Below are 21,539 nucleotides of genomic sequence, written 5' to 3'. Positions count from 1 at the left end.
GGTGAGTTGGCTCTTTAAATGTGGCATTATTAATAAAATTAAAAAATACAGCATTATGCTGTATGTGTTCATCCCCCACACGGTGTCTGAGGCGAGAGGCAATACATCCAGGGCGCCCTGCTGACTGCAGCTGCCCTGGAGAGGCAGGCCGCTGGGGATGGCATTGGAGGGCGCAGAGGGAGGATGGGGCCGTGCTCCAAGCCATGTCTGCCTCCTCTGGGGTCATGCTCAAATCGCAGACCTGCTGAGGTCCATGCCAATCTTGGTTCCTTTCCACTCCTGGGAAATTTTGAAGCCAAACCAGTAGAAAAAGGGAGTTGTTTTCTGAAAACTGCAGGGTGTGCACACTTGCACATTTTACACACAATAAAGAGATGGACTCTCTACCAAATTTGCTCTGGTAAGTCTTTCTCCTTTGATCAAAAAATCAAGGCAGAACATACTTGGAGTTCAAATTCTAAAATACTCTGTCTTCTCTTCTGGAAGTTAAAAAAAATGAAGGTCTCCATTGCAACAATGAGATGTACAAGACGTTATGTTGAAAAATGAACTTTACAACTTTGGTGCTGGTGGGGGGGGAGGGAGAGGGGTGGGAGAGATGGGAAAGGATGGTAAGGGGAAACAAAGGAGGAGACAACTATGCTTGATAAGAAATGTACTTATTACCTTGCTCATGTAATTGTAATCCCTCTGTTTGGTATTTTCACACACACACAAAAAAATCGAGGTCTCGTGTAAGGGCCAGAGGATTTTACAGTGGCTTAAGAAATGCACACTTAGTGGCAAAAATATTTTTTTCCAAGATGTACATTAAGTATATACTCTGAGAAATGTCCTCTGCAAATCTCAGAACTATTCTTCCTTTAGGACTCAGTATGTGTTTTAACAGAACACATGAATGGTTTTCTTCTATGAATGATGTTTTGAAGATGTGCAAACTCTAGTCTCTGAGCACATGAGTGTCATCAAATGGAAACAGTGACATGACAGCTCCTCTGATTTAGCAACTAGAGTAGAGAAAATTATGGAAAGGATAATACACTTTCATAATGGGTTTTAAGGATCCATTACCCCTTTGCAACATTTCAAAACTGAGGTTTTCCTATGCCATACTGGGTGCCCTGCTCGCCCCTGTGATCCTGGCCACTGAGGCTGAGCTCTGAATAGCTCAGTTTGAAGGCAGCCCAAATAGAAGAATCTGTGAGACTCTTCTCCAGTTGACCAGCAAAAACCTGGAAGTAGAACTGTGCCTCAAGCGGTAGATCATCATCCTTAAGTGAAAAGCCAAGCAAGAGCACCAGGCCCTGTGTTCAAATCCCAGTATCAGCCCATAAAACTATTTCTATATGCCGTATTTTCCCCAGATGCTGAAATGTTTGATTGTTTAAACTGCAGAATGAGTTGTTTAAGTGTTGATTACTCAGGAATTTTATATTCATGTGTCTCTTATTAGAGGAAGCCCTAAACCTGTTTTTGTGGAAACAGGTTTCATAACACAGGGTTGAGAATGAAGCCATCTTCCCATTTGCCTAATTTCTTTTTTTTTTTTTTTTGGTTGGGGGGGAGGTCGGGTCGTGGACCTGAACTCTGGGCCTGGGCGCTGTCCCTCAGCTCTTCAGCTCAAGGCTACTTGAACTACAGCGCCACTTCCGGCTTTTTTCTTTTTGCTTATGTGGTGCTGAGGAATCGAACCTAGGGCCTCAAGCATGCAAGGCAAGCACTCTAACACTGAGCCCATGCTTACTTTCTTATTTGGTGTGAAGAGACAGAGCGGTGTTACTCCTGTCCCCAGCTGCATTTGTACCCCTGGCACTGGCCAGTCCCATCCGAGAGTCACCAGGCTGTGAATGCTTAGCACAGATTGACAATTTGAAAGCTGAATTCAGTGAGCAAATACTGCTTTTCCTGTGAATGGCTGAGTCTCCTCTGCGAGGCTGACCACAGGTCCTGCATGGAAGCGTGTCTGCGCGCTTTGCACACACGTGCCCTCCCCAGGCCCTGCGGCAGCTAATCAAAGAGTATTAAACCACTATCAAAAATAGCATAAGATAAAATAGGAAATAAGTTTTAAGTAAAGGGAGGAGGATGGAGGGATGACACTGGTCAGGTGCATTACACACAAACTGACAAGTTGAATTGAAATCCTGTTGTTCAACTACTTAAAGTTGATAAAAATGGTGTTTTGTTGTTTGTTTTTTTAAAAAACTGACAGGCTGGGAAGGTGGCTCAGTGGTAGAGTGCTTGCCTCGTAGGCATGAGGCCCTGGGTTCAATTCCTCAGTACCACAGAAGCAAAAAAAAGCTGGAAATGGTGCTGTGGCTCTAGTGGTAGAGCGCTAGGCTTGAGCTGAAGAGCTGAGGGACAGTGCCCAGGCCTAGAGTTCAGGCCCATGACCAACCAAAAAATAAATAAATAAAATATATTGTACTGTGAACAAACAGAATAGGACCATCACCATCCTGTGATGGAAGGTAGAAATGCTACAATAACCCTGACTCTCCTCTCTCCCCAAGGGTGTGTACTTCAGTGACAGCAACGGCATGGGCAGCTTGTATAAAATCCAGGTATTGACAAGTGTGATGTGAGATGATTTCCCAGCTAGATTGGCCATCCATTCTTATCCTCCTCCTCCTCCTCTTCTTTTTAAGGGAGGTGTGAATGTTCCCAGTTTTCCAGGACCGCCTGGCCCCCCGGTGAGTCTTGTCTTTTCTCTCCTAGCATACCTCTATGTACAAGTAGCCAACAACCAGTATTACAAAAGGAGGGAAGAAGTAAAACCAATTGTAATGAAACTGAGAAAATAACATCCATAGTAATGGACACAATTTAGTATAGTGTCTTTACTTATAAGTCCTTGTGCAAACAGTTCTTGTCAGGCAGTCTAGTCAAGTGGTTTCTTAGCCTTCACTTTCAAATCCAAACTAGCAAAAGCCAAACCTTGGCAAATACTCTTAAACTAAGCATTAAAACAAGTTGGACAAAAATGCCTCATATTTTCATAATTGTGTTTGTCACTATTTAAAAATGATCTCACATATATTTCTTACAGGGTCCAAAAGGGGATCTTGGCCCAGTGGTATGTATGCTTCCATGCTTGGTGTCATTTACCAAATAGATCTTTACATAGCTGAAAGATGAGCATTAGGCAAAGAGACCCTGCCTCCTTGATTACTGAGAGAGACAGAAGCCACCAACCACAGACACGCCTGCTATGTTGGATTGTTCTTCCCTCCCTTCCACTCTCTCCCTTCCATTTTCTTTGTTTTATTATCTTTAAGTAGTTGTGCAAAGGAGTTGCCACTTAGCAAAGCAGTTTGTGAATGCAGTGTGTCTTGATCAATGTCATCCCTTTCAACTCTCTTACCCACCCACCCCCCAATCTACCCCTTCCCTTAACTCTTCTAGACTATGTAAACATACACTGGATCCTTGACTGCCTGTGTGCTTTGTTGTTAAGATTCATCAGTTGCAACGTCACTGTCCTTGAGCTTTGTCTCTTTCTCTTAGCGTGTTTGTAAAACCATACAGTGGAGGTTGGTGCATATAAAACCCCTGATAAATAGTACACTTGGCTTCTTTTGATGATTGATTCAGCTTCAAGTAGATCTTGGAAAAGAAATCCTTCTGAGACAGAAATTCCTTAATTTGTCTGACATCTCACAGAGAAGAAGGAAGGCACTGTCTTTTCTTTGAATATCTTGAGCAGTTATTCTGTTCCCAGAATAATGTATGCTCTTATTCCAGGCTCGTGAGGAGGAATGCATCCTGAGGTTCACACTCAGCCTGAGGGAGGCAGAAGGGGCCTGTCCTCCATGACCTCCCAAGGGAACAGAGTGCTCCCTGTTCTCAGCTTCTCTCCACCCACCAAATCCCATCAGATTCTCTTTGATCTCTGGCATTTTCTCCTGCCACTTTTCCTTTTCAAGCTTATGTTCCATCCTTCCTGTTCTTTTTGTACATCTGTTTAGCCTTTCGATATATACTTAAAACTTAGATGTACCTGAAACTGAAATAAGCTTTGAAACTACTTTCTACTGCCACTGGAGGAAGCATAAAGTGCTACAAGTTATAAACACTATGGATAAATATCAGACCAGCAAATAAATGAGCTAGAAAAAGCTCATCTATAAATTCCATATCAACCTCTGTTTTTGAGGGTTTTTATTTTTGTTGTTGTTGTTAGTTTCATTGTGCCAGTACTGGGGCTTGAATGCAGGGTCCGGGTGCTGTCCCTTTGAGGAAAGATCAAGCAGAGGAAAGGAAATAAGACCCCAGAGAGCACATCAGCATTTAATCACTGCTAAAGAGGGGCCATATAGTACTGAGCAGAGTCCGGGATGACACGGGGCGAGGGGGTGAGGGGTGTGGTCAGATGGGGGTGAGGGGTGTGGTCAGATGCCATCGGCTTTGAGGTTTGGATTTGGAATGTCCTTGTGGTTGTAGCAGAGGGCCCTGTTTGGGGCTTGTGACGTCTTCGCAGTTCTGGCAGGAGGCCTTGTACCTTCAGACATCTCTGAGAACAGCTCAAGGCTGGGGGTTCTGATGAGATTCTGGGGGCATTGCAGGGCGCCCCCCTGGGGAAGGGTGGTGAGTAGGCCCTGGGAGCAGCACCGAGTTAGGAGAGCAAAGCAGAGTCCCACTGCCTTGGCTTTGCTTCACTTGAGCCACACCTCCATTCCTTCTTTTGGGCAGTTAAATCAGAGTCTCGCAGACTTTTCTGCCTGGGGTTGGCATCAAACCACAATCCTCACATCCCAATTTAGAAGGCTGATGTTCCACCACTTAAGCCACAGCATCAGTAGATGATAAACATCTCATGGACTTTCCTTACCAGACTAGCTTCCAATCACCATCCTCAGATCTCAGCCTCCTGAGTAGCTAGGATTACAGGTGTGAGCCACCAGCTCACACATCCAGTAGTCCCGGTATTTCTAATCTGAGTAAACTTGTATAGGGAAACATTACCCTTAAGTGAACTTAATATCTGAGAATCATTGTGTTCCTTTGATAGTCAAAATATAAGTGATTATATATGATCATGTGATCATAGATGTGATCATGTAATCATATGATCATGTATTATGCTAATATAAGTGAGTATTAACCTCTTTCAAATAATGGCTCCTTTTTATAATTTTAATTTTTGGATGGTTATACAAAGAGATTACAGTTTTACGTTCAACCCTTGCCTGCTCCACCTCCAACCCCCCTCCCTGCCAGTCCTGTCCCACCCAGGCTGCCACTCCTTTGTCTCACCTGTGCACTGAGTGTTGAGACTGTTCACCCACAGTTCCTTCTGCACTGACCCCTTCTCTCTGGATTCCTTCACTCGTTTTTGTTGTTGAAGCGTCTGTGGCTTGATCAAAAGGTGGCCTTCTGAAGATTGAAAAGCAAAGCATTCTTTTATTTGTCAGCGACTTGGGCTTTTTCACAGACCCTGAAGCAGCATAGAATGGGAACAGCTTAACAGTTACAGTGATGACTGACAGGATGCATATAGTGTGCATTTACAAATGATTTCTGAGGCCTTAGGACCCCCAGTGATGATGTTCCATATCCAGAAGTCTGTAATAAAAATGTAAATGCAAGTGGGAGTTAGGGCCTTGATAAGATTTTTGAAAGTAGATTGAATACATTTATGGAATGCAATTTAAAATTCTACTTTTTTATATGATTATGTTTAAATCACTTAGTGTCCTAAGAAAAATATTTGCAGTTAATAGCAGTTCATTAATAAGAAAAAATCAAATAACTCCCCAGGTCTTCTCTGCAACATCTATAGGTTTACAACTAGTCATTCTTTGACTAAGGTTCTCCAGATGTATTCCTGGAAAGCCTCTGGGCTCTGATAGCTTGGGACCTGTCACAGGAGATCTGCCTCTGCAGATGCAGAAATGGCTAAAGGATGAGAAACTCTGCTTTCAGAACGCCAAACTCAGTCTCTACTTCTCCCTCTCCATTTCTCCTGGGCTTTGAAGTCAGGGCCTCATGCTTTTTAGGCCGATGCTCTACCTTTTGAGCCATACTTGCAACCCTTCACTCACTTAGAAATTTAAGGCTATTCCCTGGTAATCTGCTACACTGAGGCACCTCACAAGTTGGCCAACTTTGTTACCTTCCACCCCTTCATCATCCCTTCATTCTAGTTACTGTTAGAGTTTTCAATGACCTCAACAATGCATTCTGATTAAGTTCCTAATCAGGAAATATACCCCCACTTTTCTGGAGAGTGGCCCTTTTACTTTGATATGAAAGTTTGAGCTCGGGGCCTTGTGATGACTCAGGCCCTATCAGCACCTGAGCCTTGTTACCCACACATACCCTTTATACTTCGGTCATCTCAATGGGGTCTTGTTTTTTTTTTTTTTTGTGTGTGTGTGTGTGTGCCAGGCCAGCCTGGGCCCCTTTCCACTTTGGTCATGTCGGTGGGGTTTGTGTGTGTGTGTATGTGTGCGTGCGCGTGTGCGTGTGCATGTGTGCATGCCAGGACAACCTGGGCCCCATTCCACTTCAGTCACATTGGTGGAGTTTCTTGGGAGTGCCAGGCTGTCCTGGGCTGTTATTCTTCTATTTTTGCTTCCCACAAAGCAGGGATGACAGGTGTGCACTTCCACGTCCAGCTGTTTATTGATACTGACTTGGAGATGACTGACTTGTCTCACCCCAACTTTCCTCTTAAACATCCTGATTTCTACATCCTGAGTAGCAAGGATTATAGGCATCAGCTCCCATGCACATATAAGAACAGTTTTCATTCTCAAACTACTTTCAGACTATCTCACACTATCATATACCAAATGCAATAGTGGGCTGGGAAGGTGGCTCAGTGGTAGAGAGCTTGCCTTGCAATGCATGAGGCCCTGGGTTCGATTCCTCAGCACCACATAAGCAGAAAAAGCCGGAAGTGGCCCTGTGACTCAAGTGGTAGAGCTCTTGCCTTGAGCTGAAGAGCTGAGGGACAGCGCCCAGGCCCAGAGTTCAGGCCCCACAACCGGCGGAAAAAAAAAAAATGTGACAAACCATGTACCAAATGCAATAATACATTGCTTGAAAATAGCGCATTCCACCAGGCACGGGTGACTCATGCCTGTAATCTTACCTACTTCAGAGTCTGAGATCTGGAGAGTTGAGGTTTGAAGCCAGCCTGGGCAGAAAGTTAGTGAGGCTCTGTCTCCAAAATAACTAGAATAAAACAAATTTGGAGGCAGGGGTCAAGTAGTAGTGAACTAGTCAAGTAAGCATGAGGCCTTGTATTCGAACACCAATATTGCCAAATAAAGAAAGGAAGGACAAAATTAACAAGGTTTAAGAAACAAAGAACTTCCACTTATCTGGTTGAATAACCCCATGCTGCTGATCACATATATGGTATACGTGTGCATACCGGAGAGAAACCAGGAGGACAACACAGAACTAGAGGGAATCAGGGAAAACATAGAACAGAGGGACCTGTCAGCTACACTGGACATTGATCAAAATGAACTAAGCAACTCAATGGCAGGATGGGAGGGAGGGAATGAGTGGGAAAGAGGGAACAACTGACACTATGCAAAACAAAAGAAATACATATATCACCCAATGTAGAAGAAATAACTGTATTGCAAAGCTCATAGAACTCATAAATGTTATAAACCACGATAGACAATTTGCCCCATGAAAGTTAGAATGTGTTTGTGACTTTAAGCATAACTATTCCACAATACTGTGAAATTTGGGAAATTATGTAATCACTTGATCACAATAAAGAGTTTGAAAAAAAAAGTAAGTAAGGGAACAGAGCAAACCACTTACTTGTTAAATTATAAATCAACAAGAAGCTAGACAGTGTTAGAATGAGGAAAAAAATATTTGCTTGTAAACCAATTCCTGAAATCCTTTGATCACAGCCACTGCCCTCTCTGGTTTTATTTAACAGGGAGAGCCTGGTGCCATGGGGTTGCCAGGACTGGAAGGATTTCCAGGTGCAAAGGTAAGCGCAGAGGTACAAAGGGGCCCATTCAGCCTTTGGAGGTGGGGGAAGCAGTGGCAGCCTGACAGACAAACAGGAGGAGAAGGAGGGAGTTGAAGTGCTGCATGATACCTCTAAACAGCTAGAGGAAAGGGGCCCTAGGTAGCATGTCAGTAGCTGCTAGGAAAGCCAGGGGCAGGAGAAGAGATGACTATGCGGAAAGATAGACTGTGATACTGGGGGTTGACCTCACCACCTAGAAATACATCTTTAATATAGTCCATTCTAAAAGTTTATTTCTCTTTCTTATCCTTTTATTTCACTTTTGTACACAAGATGTTACTTTTATTTGGACTAACAGATTCTAGCTCTTTCATAGCTTTATTTATTTATTTAGTACTGGTACTGGGGCTTGAAGTCAAGGCTTGAGCACTGTCTCTTAGCCTTTTTATTCAAATCTGGTGCCCTACTACTTAAGCCACAGTTCCACTTCCAGCTTTTATGGTGGTTCATTGGAGATAAGAGTCTTATGGACTTTCCTGCCCTGGCTGGGAGGAATTGAACTGTGATCCTCAGATCTCAGCCTCCTGAATAGCTAGGATGAGCCACCAGTGCCTGGCTTTTAAAAAATATTTTATATTATTTTTATCTTTTGTAACTCATGTGGAACTTATATGAGACATGATGCAGAGAGAGAAATTAAACACTTTGAGGGAAGTTATCCAATTATTTATGTATCCATTTAATGATACGAGTCTTTACTAAAAATCTTATTATGAATACTGGCTTGCTTCTGAGATTTATGAAGGTGGCATACTGCTTAACCTTCTGCCAATAGTCCCTCATTTTAATTCTTGTGGCCTTATTGCATGTTTATATATTAATAGTACTACTGTCTATTATTTAGCTTTTCTCTTATTATTTTATTATCCCAAAAAATCTTTAATATCTTTTGCTCAAACTGCAATTATGTAACCATTTTATTAACTTTATATTCAGACTGTAATGACACTTTCACTACCCATCTTATCTCCAAGAACAAAGCATATCTTTAATTTAACCAAGTCTTCTATACCCCTCAGTAAAGCCCTGAAGTTCCTTTTTGGTGTGGGTCTGCCCCAGCAAGGTTGCATTGCATTGCCCCACATGTAATCATCAGAAAGCTCAGCGGCATCAGCTCTACTGGACAAGGACTCTTGTTTCTCCACAACTAGCTGATTGGATGAGGAATAAGACAAATTGAATTCTAACTCTGTTCTCATCCTGCATCCAATGAGGCAAGCACAGGAAACAGCTTCAGCTGACTCATGTGCTTAATCTTTCAAGCAATGGTTTGTTTGAATCATTTTATAGAATAAAAATAATGACTAATATGGATGTATCAAATCTTACTAAACAGGTCACAGACTCATGATACTTTTTTTCATTTTAACTATTATTTATTTTGGTTTCAGTGGAGAAAATGAAAATACAGCCAGTTTAGTGAGACCCTTTGTTGATTTCCTGCCTAGACTCTAGCTTCATGTCAGCTTATTAGTATTTATCAAATTCAAACCAAAGCTTTACCAAACATGAACTATATTTGACGATTAGCTTTATAAACAAATACTTCAGCATTTCCATTTTAAGTGGCATTTTTAACTTTTAATCCCCACAGGGAGATCGAGGCCCAGCTGGGCCACCAGGAACAGCCGGGGCATCGGTGAGTCCACACAAGTGCACTTTACATTACCGCTAAAGGTGAACTGTGTGCACACCTTGAGCCACCAATCGCCACAACTCCACTGGCATTAGGCTCCTGGAGTCTCTGATTTAAAAACTACAGACCTCTCCCAAGTTAAGAATGCTATCCGTGTGTGTGTGTGTGTGTGTGTGTGTGTGTGTGTGTGTGTGTGTGTTCACCTGTGTGTGCAAACACACAGGCCAGTACCAGGACTTGAACTCAGAGCTCCCACTTCCTGCTTTTTGCTGTCACTTGGAGATAAGAGTCTCAGGGATTTTTCTTCTCAGCTGGGATTCCAACCTCTATTATCAGGGGTCTTAGCTTCTTGAATGGCTAGTATACAGGCGTGAGCCCTCCAGTGCCTAGCAAAAATGCTGTTCTGTTTCCACATTAAGAATGTTGTTTCTCTGTTTGGGTTTTTGTTTGTTTGTTTGTTGCCCCATCAGGGACCCACATTCGTGTGTGCTCTGCTCTGAACACTTCCCTCCGATCTGTTTGTGTTTTGAGGTTTCTGCCATCCTGGGCAGTCCCTTCAAGTTCCTGTATAATAGGTGCTTCTTCCTATGTAAGGGGGCTGTCACCCCAGGCCAGCCCCACCCCACCCTGGCCTGGGATACCCTCCCATACCGGGGCCTGCGCCCCTCCTCCTACCCAGGCCCTCCTGACACCTGCTCCCAAACCAGTCCTTCACTCCCTGGTCATATTGCTGCCCTCTGAGACCAGTGCTTTAATCTTACCACCATCTTTTCCAGGGAATGGAAAGCATTGGGAAGGCTGAGTTGCTTCTCTGAGCTGGGGTCCTTCTGATCTTCATTCCTGAGGCTTTAATTAAAACTTACGGCCATGCTTGATGACTCAGAGGTCATTAACCTTTTGGTGGTGCCCTGGGCAGGCAGGCAGGCCCGGGCTAAGCATAAGGAAAGTCTGCAGTACCACCAACTATGGTCGTAGAACTATGAGAAAGATGGGGAAAGGCCCCACTCAGCCCCCCTCCCACCTGCCCACCTCCCACCTTCCTACCTCACGTCCTGCCATCCTGCCCCACCTCCCTGCCTCACCCAAAGTCCCACTGTGGCCAATACCATCTCCCACCAACCCAATCCTGAAAGGAACAGTAGCCCCCACCTCACTCCTTTTATATACCAAGTCAAGTAGCAGAACAGAAAACCCCATCTCTTTATCTTTTACTGAGAATGGCATCCTTTATTGAATTTGTTCAGCTCCAGATAATAATTTATATGAGACTAAAAGTTAAAAATGAACTTTTTTAACAAGCTTTAAGGAGTGTGTGTGTGTGTGTGTGTGTGTGTGTGTGTGTGTGTGTGTGTGTGTGTGTGTGTGTGTGTGTGTGTGTGTGTGTGTGTGTGTGTGTGTGTGTGTGTGTGTGTGTGTGTGTGTTTCCAGTCCTGGAACTTGAACTCATGGTTTGGGCACTATCTTTGAGCTTTTGTCACTCTGAGCGAGCATGCTACCACTTGAGCCACAGCTCCACTTCAGGCTTTTTGATGGCTGGTACATTGGAGATAAGATTCTCAAGGACTTTCTTGCCCAGGCTGGATTTGAACTGTGATCCTCAGATCTCAGTCTCCTGAGTAGCTGGGATGACAACAGTGAGCCACCAGCGTGGCCTTTCTTCTCCATGGTGGACTACATGTTAGATGGTGGCTTATCCCCCACTCCCCTCCTCACAGAACTCTTAGGATTCTGTTTCTGGAATTGTCCTTAGATCATCTTGGTAAGCCATTCTTGTTTACACCCTCATTCTGCATCCGTGTGATCTAGTGAAGCTTAATTTCCCCAGTGTCACCACAGTGTGAGTACGGACCTCTTTTTGATAAGTGTCATTCTGGGGCTTGAACTCAGGGCCCTGTTGCTTTCGCTTGGCCTGTTGCTCATAGCTGGCACTCCACCACCTGAATCACACCTCCAGCTTGACTCTTTGCTGGCTAATTGGAAATAGTCTCTCTCAGACTTTTCTGCCTGGCTGGATTTTAAATATATATTATTGTTACTATTTTTATCTTCAAGTAGTTGTTCAAAGGGATTTCAATTCAGCATGTCCAGCTGACTTTGCCACACCATCGCATGTTAAATGGGGGGACAGATGGGCCCTGGGGTGCTGGCCTGCAGCCCCAGCTGCTCAGGAGGCTGATGCCTGAGCATGTGGTTTGAAACCAGCCTGGGTAAGAAGTCTGTGAGACTCTTACCTCCAGTTGACCAGCCAAAAGTGGGCAGTGGAGGTGCAGGAAGCTGTCTCCTAATGTGTCTTTCTGCTTTGTTTCACCAGGGAAAGCCCGGCCGTCCAGGTCCACCAGGAGCCCCCGGCGAGCCGGTGAGTGGCCAAGAACCTCTGTTGCGGGCATACCGTGTCAGAGCACTGCCGGCCATTGATGTGTTCTGGGGACACCCTTACAGGGCCAGAGAGGACCCATGGGAGACGTGGGCTTCCCTGGACCGGAGGGGCCTGTGGGAAAGCCGGTGAGTACCGCCTGCCTGCCCAATGGTTTCTAACATCCCCTCCCCCTGCCCGTCTCTGGAAATCGCCAGGCTTAGAAAGAAGTAAGAGCACTTCTGACAAATGGACAGGCAAGGGGGGAGTCCCTGTGTTGTGTCTTTATGTTTCACTCAGTAGTGGACAAGGATGGGATTGCAGTGAAGGAAAGTTGGCCCATTCCTTCAGTCTCAGTATTCTCAGCAGAGTTAAAAAATAAAATGGTGGGGCTGAGGGTGTAGCTTAGTGGTAGAATGCTTGCCCAACATGCATGAAGCCCTGGGTTTGATTCCTCAGTACCACATACACAGGAAAAGCCAGAAGTGGTGCTGTGTTTCAAGTGGTAGAGTGCTAGCCTTGAGCAAAAAAAGCTCAGGGACAGTGCCCAGGCCCTGAGTTCAAGCCTCAGGACTAACAAAAATAAATAAATAAAATGGCCTGTCGCATCCTAGAACAGAAAGTGAAAGACCCAAAGACAACAGCCCTAGGAATCTGCGAGGGAGGCAGAAGCTCTTCTCTCCAGTCCCTTCCCTTCTACCCGGCCTGCTCCACTTTATGGGTCACCATTGCCCTGATGGTTGTTCCTGGCCCAGTGTCCTGACATGAGGGCTGTGCTCAGTCACGCCCTGCTCTGCAGTGTGTATCTGCTGCATGGTGTGCATCTGCTGTATGGTGTGCATCCGCTCTGCAGTGTGCATCTGCTGCATCGGGTGCATCCACTGCATGTTGTGCATCCGCTGTATGGTGTGCATCTGCTTCATGGGGTGCATTGGCTCTGTGGTGTGCATCTACTCAATATGCATCTGCTGTGTGGTGTGTATCTGCTGTGTGGTGTGCATCTGTTCTGCAATGTGCATCCACTCTGTGGTGTGCATCTGTTGCATGGTGTGCACCTGCTGCTTGGTGTGCATCCGCTCTGCAGTGTACACCTGCTCTGCCCTATGCATCTGCTCTGCCCTGTGCATCTCCCGGCTGCCATTTGTGAAAGAGGAGCCTGGTGGGAGGGAGGGGCCTGAGCCTGACACACCCTACCTCTTTTTGCAGCATAGGACAATACTAGGGCTAAAGCTGGTGCCCATGGGTGTTAGGAAAATCTCTACTACCGAGCCTTTCCTGTAGCCTTTCTATGTTCCAGTTCTTTTCCAGTTAGGGTCTTGAGTGTTTTCAAGGCTGGCCTAAAACCACAGTCTTCCTAGCTATCCCTCCTGGATAGCTGGGATTACAGCCAGGGCCCCATTGTACCAGGTTTATCTGGTTAAGATGGGGTCTTATTAATATTTTTTCTGTTACTAGGACTTGACCTCAGGTCCTGGGTACTGTTCCTTATCTTGGTCACTAAGGCTGGTGCTCTACCACTTGAACCACAGCTCTACTTCTGGCTTTTTGCTGGTTAATTAAGATTCAAACCTCAATCCTCAGATCTCAGCCTCCTGAGTAGTAGGATTACAGGTGTGAGCCATCGGTGCAAGGGAAGGGGAGACATGGTTCCAGAAGAATTGTACTCAGTACCTGATTCATGTACCTATCACTCCTCTGTATATCAAGTCTACAGTAACAATAAAAATAAAAGTAAATTTTTAAATAAAAAAGGTCAGGGAATCAGGAGAGAACTAAATGGGGCCAGGTGCTGTGGATCACGCTTGTGATCCTGGCTACAGAGGAAGCTGAGGTCTGAGGGTCTCCATTTGAAGCCAGACGAGGCAGGAATGTCCCCAGCACCCTAATTTCCAATTAACCACCACAAAGCTCGAAGTGGAGCTGTGGCTGAAATGATAAGAGTAACAACCTTGAGTGGAAAAACTCAGGGATAGCACCCAGGTCTAGCATTGGTGCACACATGCGTGCACACACACATGCACACACACATAAGCGAGTAGAAATGAAGTAGACAGAGAAAACTAACCATCTACTAAAGAGCAAAAATGTATCTCAACTCGGTTCTTCCTCATGAGGAATGAGGGGGGCAGTGCAGAAGTTGGGGTACAAATGGCTGAGGGAGTTAAAAAAAAGAGAAGGTGAGGGCATTCTTCCCTATTCATTTTCTCTATGAAGGACAAGTTTCCAGATACACAAGATTTCCAGATACACAAGAGAATGGGGGAGTTTCTGTAGAGATTTGAAGCAATGGGACAACATATAAACTACTTTCTCTGTCTCTCTCTATCTCTCTCTGCGTTTGTGTGTGTGTGTGTGTGTGTGTGTGTGTGTGTGTGTGTGTGTGTGTGTGTGTGTGTGTGTGTGTGTGTCTGTATGTCTGTATGGATGTCTCTCTCTCTCTTTTGTGCTGGTACTGGGGCTTGGCTCTTCTGCTCAAGGCTGGTATCCTACCACCGAACCACACACACCTCCACTTCCAGTGTTTTGTTGGTTAATTGGACATAGGAGCCTCATAGTCTTTTTTTTTTTTTTTTGCCTGAGCTGGCTTTGAACTCTGATCCTTAGCTCTTAGCCTCTTTATTAGCTGGGATTACAGGTGTGAATCCCTGGTTCTACTGAGATCTAGTGCATTTGCACAAGCAAGAAACTAGCAGGTGAAAGACTGGAACTCAGAGCCATTCCATTGTATTGCCTTGCCAAAATCTCATCAACAGTACAATTAAGGAACTCTCCTTGAAATGGCTCCTTTTGTGCTGGTGTCTGTTAATGCAGAATTAGAAATATAAATCACTTTTGTCTTTATAGGGAATGAATGGAAAAGATGGATTACCAGGGGCTCAGGTATGAAAATCTCATTTAAAGCAGGAAGTGTAAAATTGCTCCTGGATAAGCATTTCCAGAATATCTGCCAACAGTGAGGTAAGACTAATGCAAAACCCGAGGCATGACTTTCCGTGTTGATATCTTCCAGGGCATCACAGGAAAGCCTGGAGACAGAGGTCCCAAAGGAGAGCGTGTATGTATTTTATGCTGAGGGTGCCATTCACATCTGCATCACAAAGTGCCTCACTGTCTGAGTCCTTCCCTCTGGGTCTCTCCCCCTGGGTCCTGCCACCTGGGTCCCCTTGTCTGGATCCCTCCCTCTGAGTCCTACCATCTGGGTCCCTCTCTCTAGATCCCTCCATTATGCACAAAGACACTGACACACCTCCAGTGACTTAGACTGCAGTGCTGGTGTTGGGCCATCCATTTCATTTCTTTTTCTATTCTCATCCCAGGATCATGTAGATCCCTAATGGTTCTCTTAATTTTCATCGTCTTTAAGTCAAGATAAATACAAGAGTAATCACAAGTGAAAAGTACTGAGCTGACACGCACACAGTTGTGCTTGCTGAGACCCTCCCCACCCAGAGCTGTGCAGCTGGCCTAGTACTCAGGGCTGCTTCATAGACCCTGCCCTGCCCACCTGCTCCCTCCTGTGCACACCACAGTGGACACATCACACTCCTGACCTGACCACCCGTTCCCTCCTGTGCATAACACAGTGAACATATCACACACCTGACCTGACAACCCATTCCCTCTGTGCATACCACAGTGGACACATCATGCACCTGACCTGACTATGCATTCCCTCCTGTGCACACCACAGTGGACACATCACAGTGTAGAGACAACAGGAAGCTGGGTGCTGGTGGCTCACGCCTGCAGTCCTGGCCACTCGGGGCTGAGATCTGAAGATCAGGGTTCAAAGCCCAGGCAAGAAAGTCCCTGAGACTCTTACCTCCAGTTAATTAGCAGAAACCAGAAGTGGACCTGGGGCTCAAGAGGTAGAGGGCCATCCTTAAGCAAAATGCTGAAAGTGCCCAGGCCCTGAGTTCAAGCCACAGAACTAGCACACAAACACACACACACACACACACACACACACACACACACACACACCGCCACCACCACTGCCACTGCCACCACCACCACCACCACCACCACCACCATCATCATTATTAAGGAACCTTGGCTGTCAGATTCAGACACATGCAATGTACTCTTACTCCCAGCTCACTCTGGCATCTTACTCCAGAGATAACTATAGTTAATTTATACACCTATAAATAACAGTATTATACTGGTAGCATAGAATATATTATTATAGTAATAATGTACTATATTCAATCAAGTGCTGTATACTAATATATCAATATACTAGTATTCTAGTGTACTAGTTTACTAATACACTATTATACTATTAGGGTATTATTATTAGTACATGATAGTATTATACTATTTTGAATAATAGTATAAATGAACCATAAGATACTAATTTATAATTTTAGTAATTTATAAGTATTATAGTTTGTTTACATGATTGGTATCATGCTATTGATAATTAGTATAACATCATCATTAACACATGTTATTACAAGATTATCATTTTTGTATTTATTCTGTTGCTAATCTTAGCACAGCCTCTTCTTCCTCCTTGAGATTGTCTGTTTAGGACCCACTGCAGGAAGCAGCATTACCTGGTGGGAACCCGGCTGGTGGGGACAGAGAGGAGGGACACTGTCCTCACTGTTAATGACATCCACACAGGAAATGACTCCCACAGCACCTGACATTTTCTAAGCCTTTTGTTTGGGTTAATTCATTTATTTCTCAACATTGTGGTACATAGTTTAAGTCCCTATCCAGTGCTCCACAGTGGAAAAATACTAATACAAATGCAGACCCTTCCCAGAAAAGATCATTGCTTCTTCTCCCCCCAAACAGGGTGACCAAGGAATCCCAGGAGACAGAGGGCCCCAAGGCGAGCAGGGAAAGCCAGGCCTTGCAGGCACAAAGGGGGCGCTGGGCCCTGTGGGTCCTCCAGGAGACAAGGGCTCTACCGGACCCCCAGGCCACCGAGGCCCCCCTGGCTCCCCCGGCACTCCGGTAAGTGCTGCCAGGCTTTCCTTGGCAGTACAGTGATATATCGCAGCAGGCGTGGAAATGCGCATTTATGTTGCTCATTGTTTTCCTGTCCGTTGGCATATAGTTGATTGTACATTGCAAGCACTTTATTGTGAATGACAATTCTGCTGGTACACATAAAGCATACCTACACTGGTGGTCAGAGTTCCGTGCCACACTCGGCTAAGCACTTGCATCACCTCGCTTGCGCTCATTCCTCCTTGCTCTTACGAAGGCAGAAAGTTGATCTAGGTCTAGCTGACTCCAAACCCTGCTTTCACGGTGCTGTGCACACTGCGTCTCTACTACACAAAACCACCTGTGTCTGTTTACATGTTAGAACACGTCCATCCAGAGAGGTGCTTAGAAGGAGAAATCATTCAGGCAAAGATAGCATGTTTAGCTCAACCAGCGCAGGGTGTTATTTATTCACAACTCTCCGGTTTTGTGGTTGTGGTCATTGCTTGGAGGAGTTTAATACAAAAGTATCCATGAGAGGATTGGATCTGATCTGTTACATAAACAGCAAAATTGGACCTTCCCACCATTCTTGTGGTTTATTTTTAAACAGTTTCCCCCAACTCTACTTGGATAAAGCTGTACAAGTTGAACTTTTTGTTCTGGGCCAACAATTAGTATTAGATGCATGAATTTAAGCTCACTTTTCCCATGAGTAAGGGAAATGAAGAACTTCAGCAGGGCATCCTTGGAGCCACACTGCCCGCCATAGGAGGCCACCACATCATCTTCTGTAGCTTTTTGCATTCCAAGTGAACTGACTGCTGTAAATAGACCGGCATCACCATGTTAGGAAAGGCCATGAGACCACGGACCGGCATTGTCATCACACAAGCAAACAGGAGGGAGGAATTTGCAATGAAGGATGATGGGGAATCTACCAAAATAGGAATGTTTATTAGAAGGTGATTTGGATCATGATGCTAACATTTGGTTAGTGCCAGTTGGGTTCTGTAACCTTCGAAAGTGAAGTAGCAGAAATGTCCTTCCTAACTGCATGAAGCTTTCCTGCTTGCTTAACAGGAAAAATGTTCATATAGTTGGTCAAGATGCCACGCCATGGCTTTTGAAGAAATTATGTCCTTCAATTGACTCCAAGACCCCATAGAACCTATAGAACCCATTGGCAAAAGCATTTTGCTAGCTAAATGTGTTTCTAAAGAAGTATGTAAATCCTGATATTTCTGGTCTTATTCCCTTGTGCTACACTTTCTTGTAACACTATTCTTCTTTCCTTCCTTAGGCTGATGCTGTTTCATTTGAAGAAATAAAAAAGTATGTCCATCAAGAGGTCCTGAGGGTTTTTGAAGGTTAGATTTTTGCTTTGTAACATTTCTGGGTCCCCGCCTCTCCATTCACACTCTTGGAGGATAATCTAGGAAAGGCTTGCGAGAAAGCACCTCGGCGGGGGTGGGTCCCCTGGGAAGTCCTTCCTTGCCCTCAGTTGAGTCTCACTTCCTGGAACTTCCTCTCCTCAGTTCTGGTCTGTCAGCCAGCACAGTCAGTCTGTCAGATTCAGCATCCTAGGACAATCTTTCGGGTTCTGTCTATCCATCAGACTTCCTAGTTTTCTCCCATCTGTGGAACGAATGTGTCTAACTTGTCACCCCATCCTTGTGAGAAGCTTAATTTATAAGTTCCTTCTTTTATCCATGATTTCATGACTAAGATGGACTTTGATTTGGCCCTGACTCTGCAAATTATGGCCTACCAGCTATGCCCCCCAACCACAGTGGAGAAATACATACATATATGTGCATGTAGATATGCATATAAATATATACATATACATACACAAATACATGTCCAGCATTGGAGCTTGAACTCAGGGCCTGGGTGCTGTCCCTGAACTTTTTTGCTCAAGGCTAGTGTTCTACTGCTTGAGCCACACCTTACTTCCACCTTTTTGATGGTTAAGTGGAGATAAGAATCTCACAGACTTTCCTGTGTAGGCTGCCTTCCGCCTCCTGAGTAGCTAGGATTATGGAATGAGCCACTGGCGCCTGACTAGTTTTTTATTTATTGTATTTTTATTGATAGACTTTAAATTTTCAGATCTTTTTAATGAAAAGAATACTTCATGACATGTAAAAATGTTCTGAAATTCCAGACAGTCTGTAAATAACAGATACTTGGCACAGAGCCATGTTCTTTACATTTTTTTCTGTAGTTGCTTTTACACTATATATGTTTTTGCACTGTATATGCAGCAAAAAATAGTACTTACTTTCTAGTCTCTTTCAGAAAAAGTTTTCCTAACCTTGCTCTAGATAAATAAATGTAAAATATCATTCATTTTTTAAAAATTTTTCTGAGCACTTAGATGTTACTATTTATTCATTTGAATTTTCAGTTAATCCTGATCTTTCTTAAATTTAAATCCTTTAAATTTAATTGCTTCCCATACTAGACTGTGTTTGTTTTTGACATTCAGTATGGTTTTATGTCTGTTCATATTAAACTTTATGTGGTATGGGCTGCTTGTCTGAGTAGACTGGCAGAGTCCTGGGCTCAGTCTCCAGTGCTGGAAACAAATAAATACATGATCAAGTAACTCCTGGCCAGTTATTAGCTTGCTCTTCTATCCTGGTGTCATCTCTGTGTTCTGTGTGCACATCATTGTTGTAGTTGTTGATAGAAAAGTAGTATTAACAAGTCAAAAGTCACCTAGGCACCGGTGGCTCACACCTGTAATCCTAGCTACTCAGGAATCGCGATTCAAAGCCAGCCTGTTGTGGAAAGTCTGTGAGACTCTCAGCTCCAATAAACTACCAAAATCCAGAAGTGGAGCTGTGGCTCAAATCGTAGACCATCAGCCTTGAGTAAGAAAAAACAAAGTAGACCACAAGGCCCTGAGATCGAGCCCTAGTACCTCTACCATAGGAAAAAACAAAACAAAACTTGTAGTGTTCTTCAGGAATACAAGATATAATCAAAGCAGATACATATGTTCAATCCCTGTCTCTACTGCTAATGCATTTCAAAGCCAATACCTACAAAAGTTGTGCCAAAAATGCAGTAATTGTGATGAGCCAGAAAGCAAACAGGAATTTGTATGGTGCTGTTGAATCAGCAATTGAACTGAAACTGTAAAACAAGACATTACAGGCACTTACTCTTGTGATATTTTTGCCCTCTATGCAACTATGTAATTTTGATTTCCACACTTAAGAGACATAAAAAGCCCTGAGATAATGGAACCAAAAAGTGATTTACAAAACAGATTAGCAAGCCACCATGAAATAATGAAAAAAAAAAAGATTTACAAAACAGATTAGCCAGATGATGAATTGAAGTTATTTAAGCTTAAACAAAGAGGTAGCAATATGACCAAGTAATGAGTATTTTTCTTGGAAAATCAAGCATACAATTATAGTTTCTTTAATGGAATAACAAAAGCAAGGTAAGTATTTTATACTAACACAGTGAGTAATTAAACTTTTAAATAGGTACTAGAAAAAATAGGATGAATTTCCCTTCAAAACTAGTTTTAGGGGCTGGGAAGGTGGCTCAGTGGTAGAGTGCTTGTCTTGCATGCATGAGGCCCTGGGTTTGTTTCCTCAGCATCACATAAGCAGAAAAAGTCGGAAGTGGTGCTGTGGATCAAGTGGTGGAGCACTAGCCTTGAGTTGAAGAGCTGAGAGACAGTGCCCAGGCCCAGAGTTAAAGCCCCACAATTGACAAAAAAAAAACAAAAAAAAACCAAAAAACTAACTTATAAATTCTGCATGTGAAACAGAGGGTAGTCCCTGGGCCAGATGAAATCTGAATGTTACCCTTAATAATGACATTTATGGTCACATTAACCACATTGTATTAATAGTGTCCTCACATGAATCTCGACAGTCACATTATAGTAACAGTGTCCTCACATGAATTTTGACAGTCACAATGTAGTAACTGTGTCCTCACGTGAATCTCGACCAGTCGCATTGTAGTAAAGTGTCCTCACATGAATTGCAACATTCGTATTGTTGTAACAGTGTCCTCATGTGAATCTTGATGTTTTTGTGATACTGGAGAGGCCTCCTGCCAGGGAGCCCAGTCTTGGCCTCTCTGATGAGCATGATGGCCGTGATTTTTGCCTTGGCAGGTGGAATGTGTGTGTCTGGTGTATACACACTTCCATCTGAAATGTAATTTGCTGCCTCATTAGAAAGCATAGCTAAAAAGAGACTAATTGAGTAAACATCCCTGAATCAGGAAACACAATTAAGACTATGGTGCTTACCAGTTCATTTGGACACTCAGACATTTTCCATGCTGGAGGACTGGGGTAGGGATCCAGGAAAGAATTAGCCTTACGCAAAATGACTATTCCTTAGAGTATCTTAAAGCCGGATACAGCTTTAAAATAATTTAACTTTGCTAAAATTTATTTTTAAACAATACCAAAAGTGCTAATAAGTTCTTACATTGACAAGGAAAAACTAATAATGTGAATCTTTGTGTTTAGACCCTGAAATATTCAAGATGTTTCAACTGAACAGAAATTGTACAAAAATAGCTTCTCTTAAGAGCTATGACATATG

The 21,539-nt window shown here is 43.9% G+C and overlaps 1 protein-coding gene across 4 annotated transcripts in view; it reads left to right on the top strand.

The window, feature by feature from the left end:
- Col19a1 (collagen type XIX alpha 1 chain) overlaps positions 1 to 21,539 on the top strand; it is a 218,753-nt gene that overhangs the window by 185,142 nt on the left and 12,072 nt on the right. For 2 of the 4 annotated variants that reach the window (XM_070010078.1, XM_070010080.1), the window contains 11 exons: positions 2,514 to 2,564; positions 2,649 to 2,693; positions 3,050 to 3,076; positions 7,916 to 7,969; positions 9,606 to 9,650; positions 11,959 to 12,003; positions 12,087 to 12,149; positions 14,845 to 14,880; positions 15,011 to 15,055; positions 16,810 to 16,971; positions 18,251 to 18,317. In XM_070010078.1, coding sequence (XP_069866179.1) covers positions 2,514 to 2,564; positions 2,649 to 2,693; positions 3,050 to 3,076; positions 7,916 to 7,969; positions 9,606 to 9,650; positions 11,959 to 12,003; positions 12,087 to 12,149; positions 14,845 to 14,880; positions 15,011 to 15,055; positions 16,810 to 16,971; positions 18,251 to 18,317 — 640 coding nt within the window. Of the gene's footprint in view, positions 1 to 2,513; positions 2,565 to 2,648; positions 2,694 to 3,049; positions 3,077 to 7,915; positions 7,970 to 9,605; positions 9,651 to 11,958; positions 12,004 to 12,086; positions 12,150 to 12,614; positions 12,666 to 14,844; positions 14,881 to 15,010; positions 15,056 to 16,809; positions 16,972 to 18,250; positions 18,318 to 21,539 lie in introns of those variants that run through there. The other 2 variants (XM_070010079.1, XM_070010081.1) reach the window with 2 other exon arrangements.

This window comes from Dipodomys merriami, unplaced genomic scaffold (genome assembly GCF_024711535.1).
Source record: "Dipodomys merriami isolate MVZ:Mamm:240054 unplaced genomic scaffold, mDipMer1.0.p SCAF_8, whole genome shotgun sequence".
NCBI classification, from domain to species: domain Eukaryota; kingdom Metazoa; phylum Chordata; class Mammalia; order Rodentia; family Heteromyidae; genus Dipodomys; species Dipodomys merriami.
This window is presented reverse-complemented; position numbering and strand designations above follow the sequence as displayed.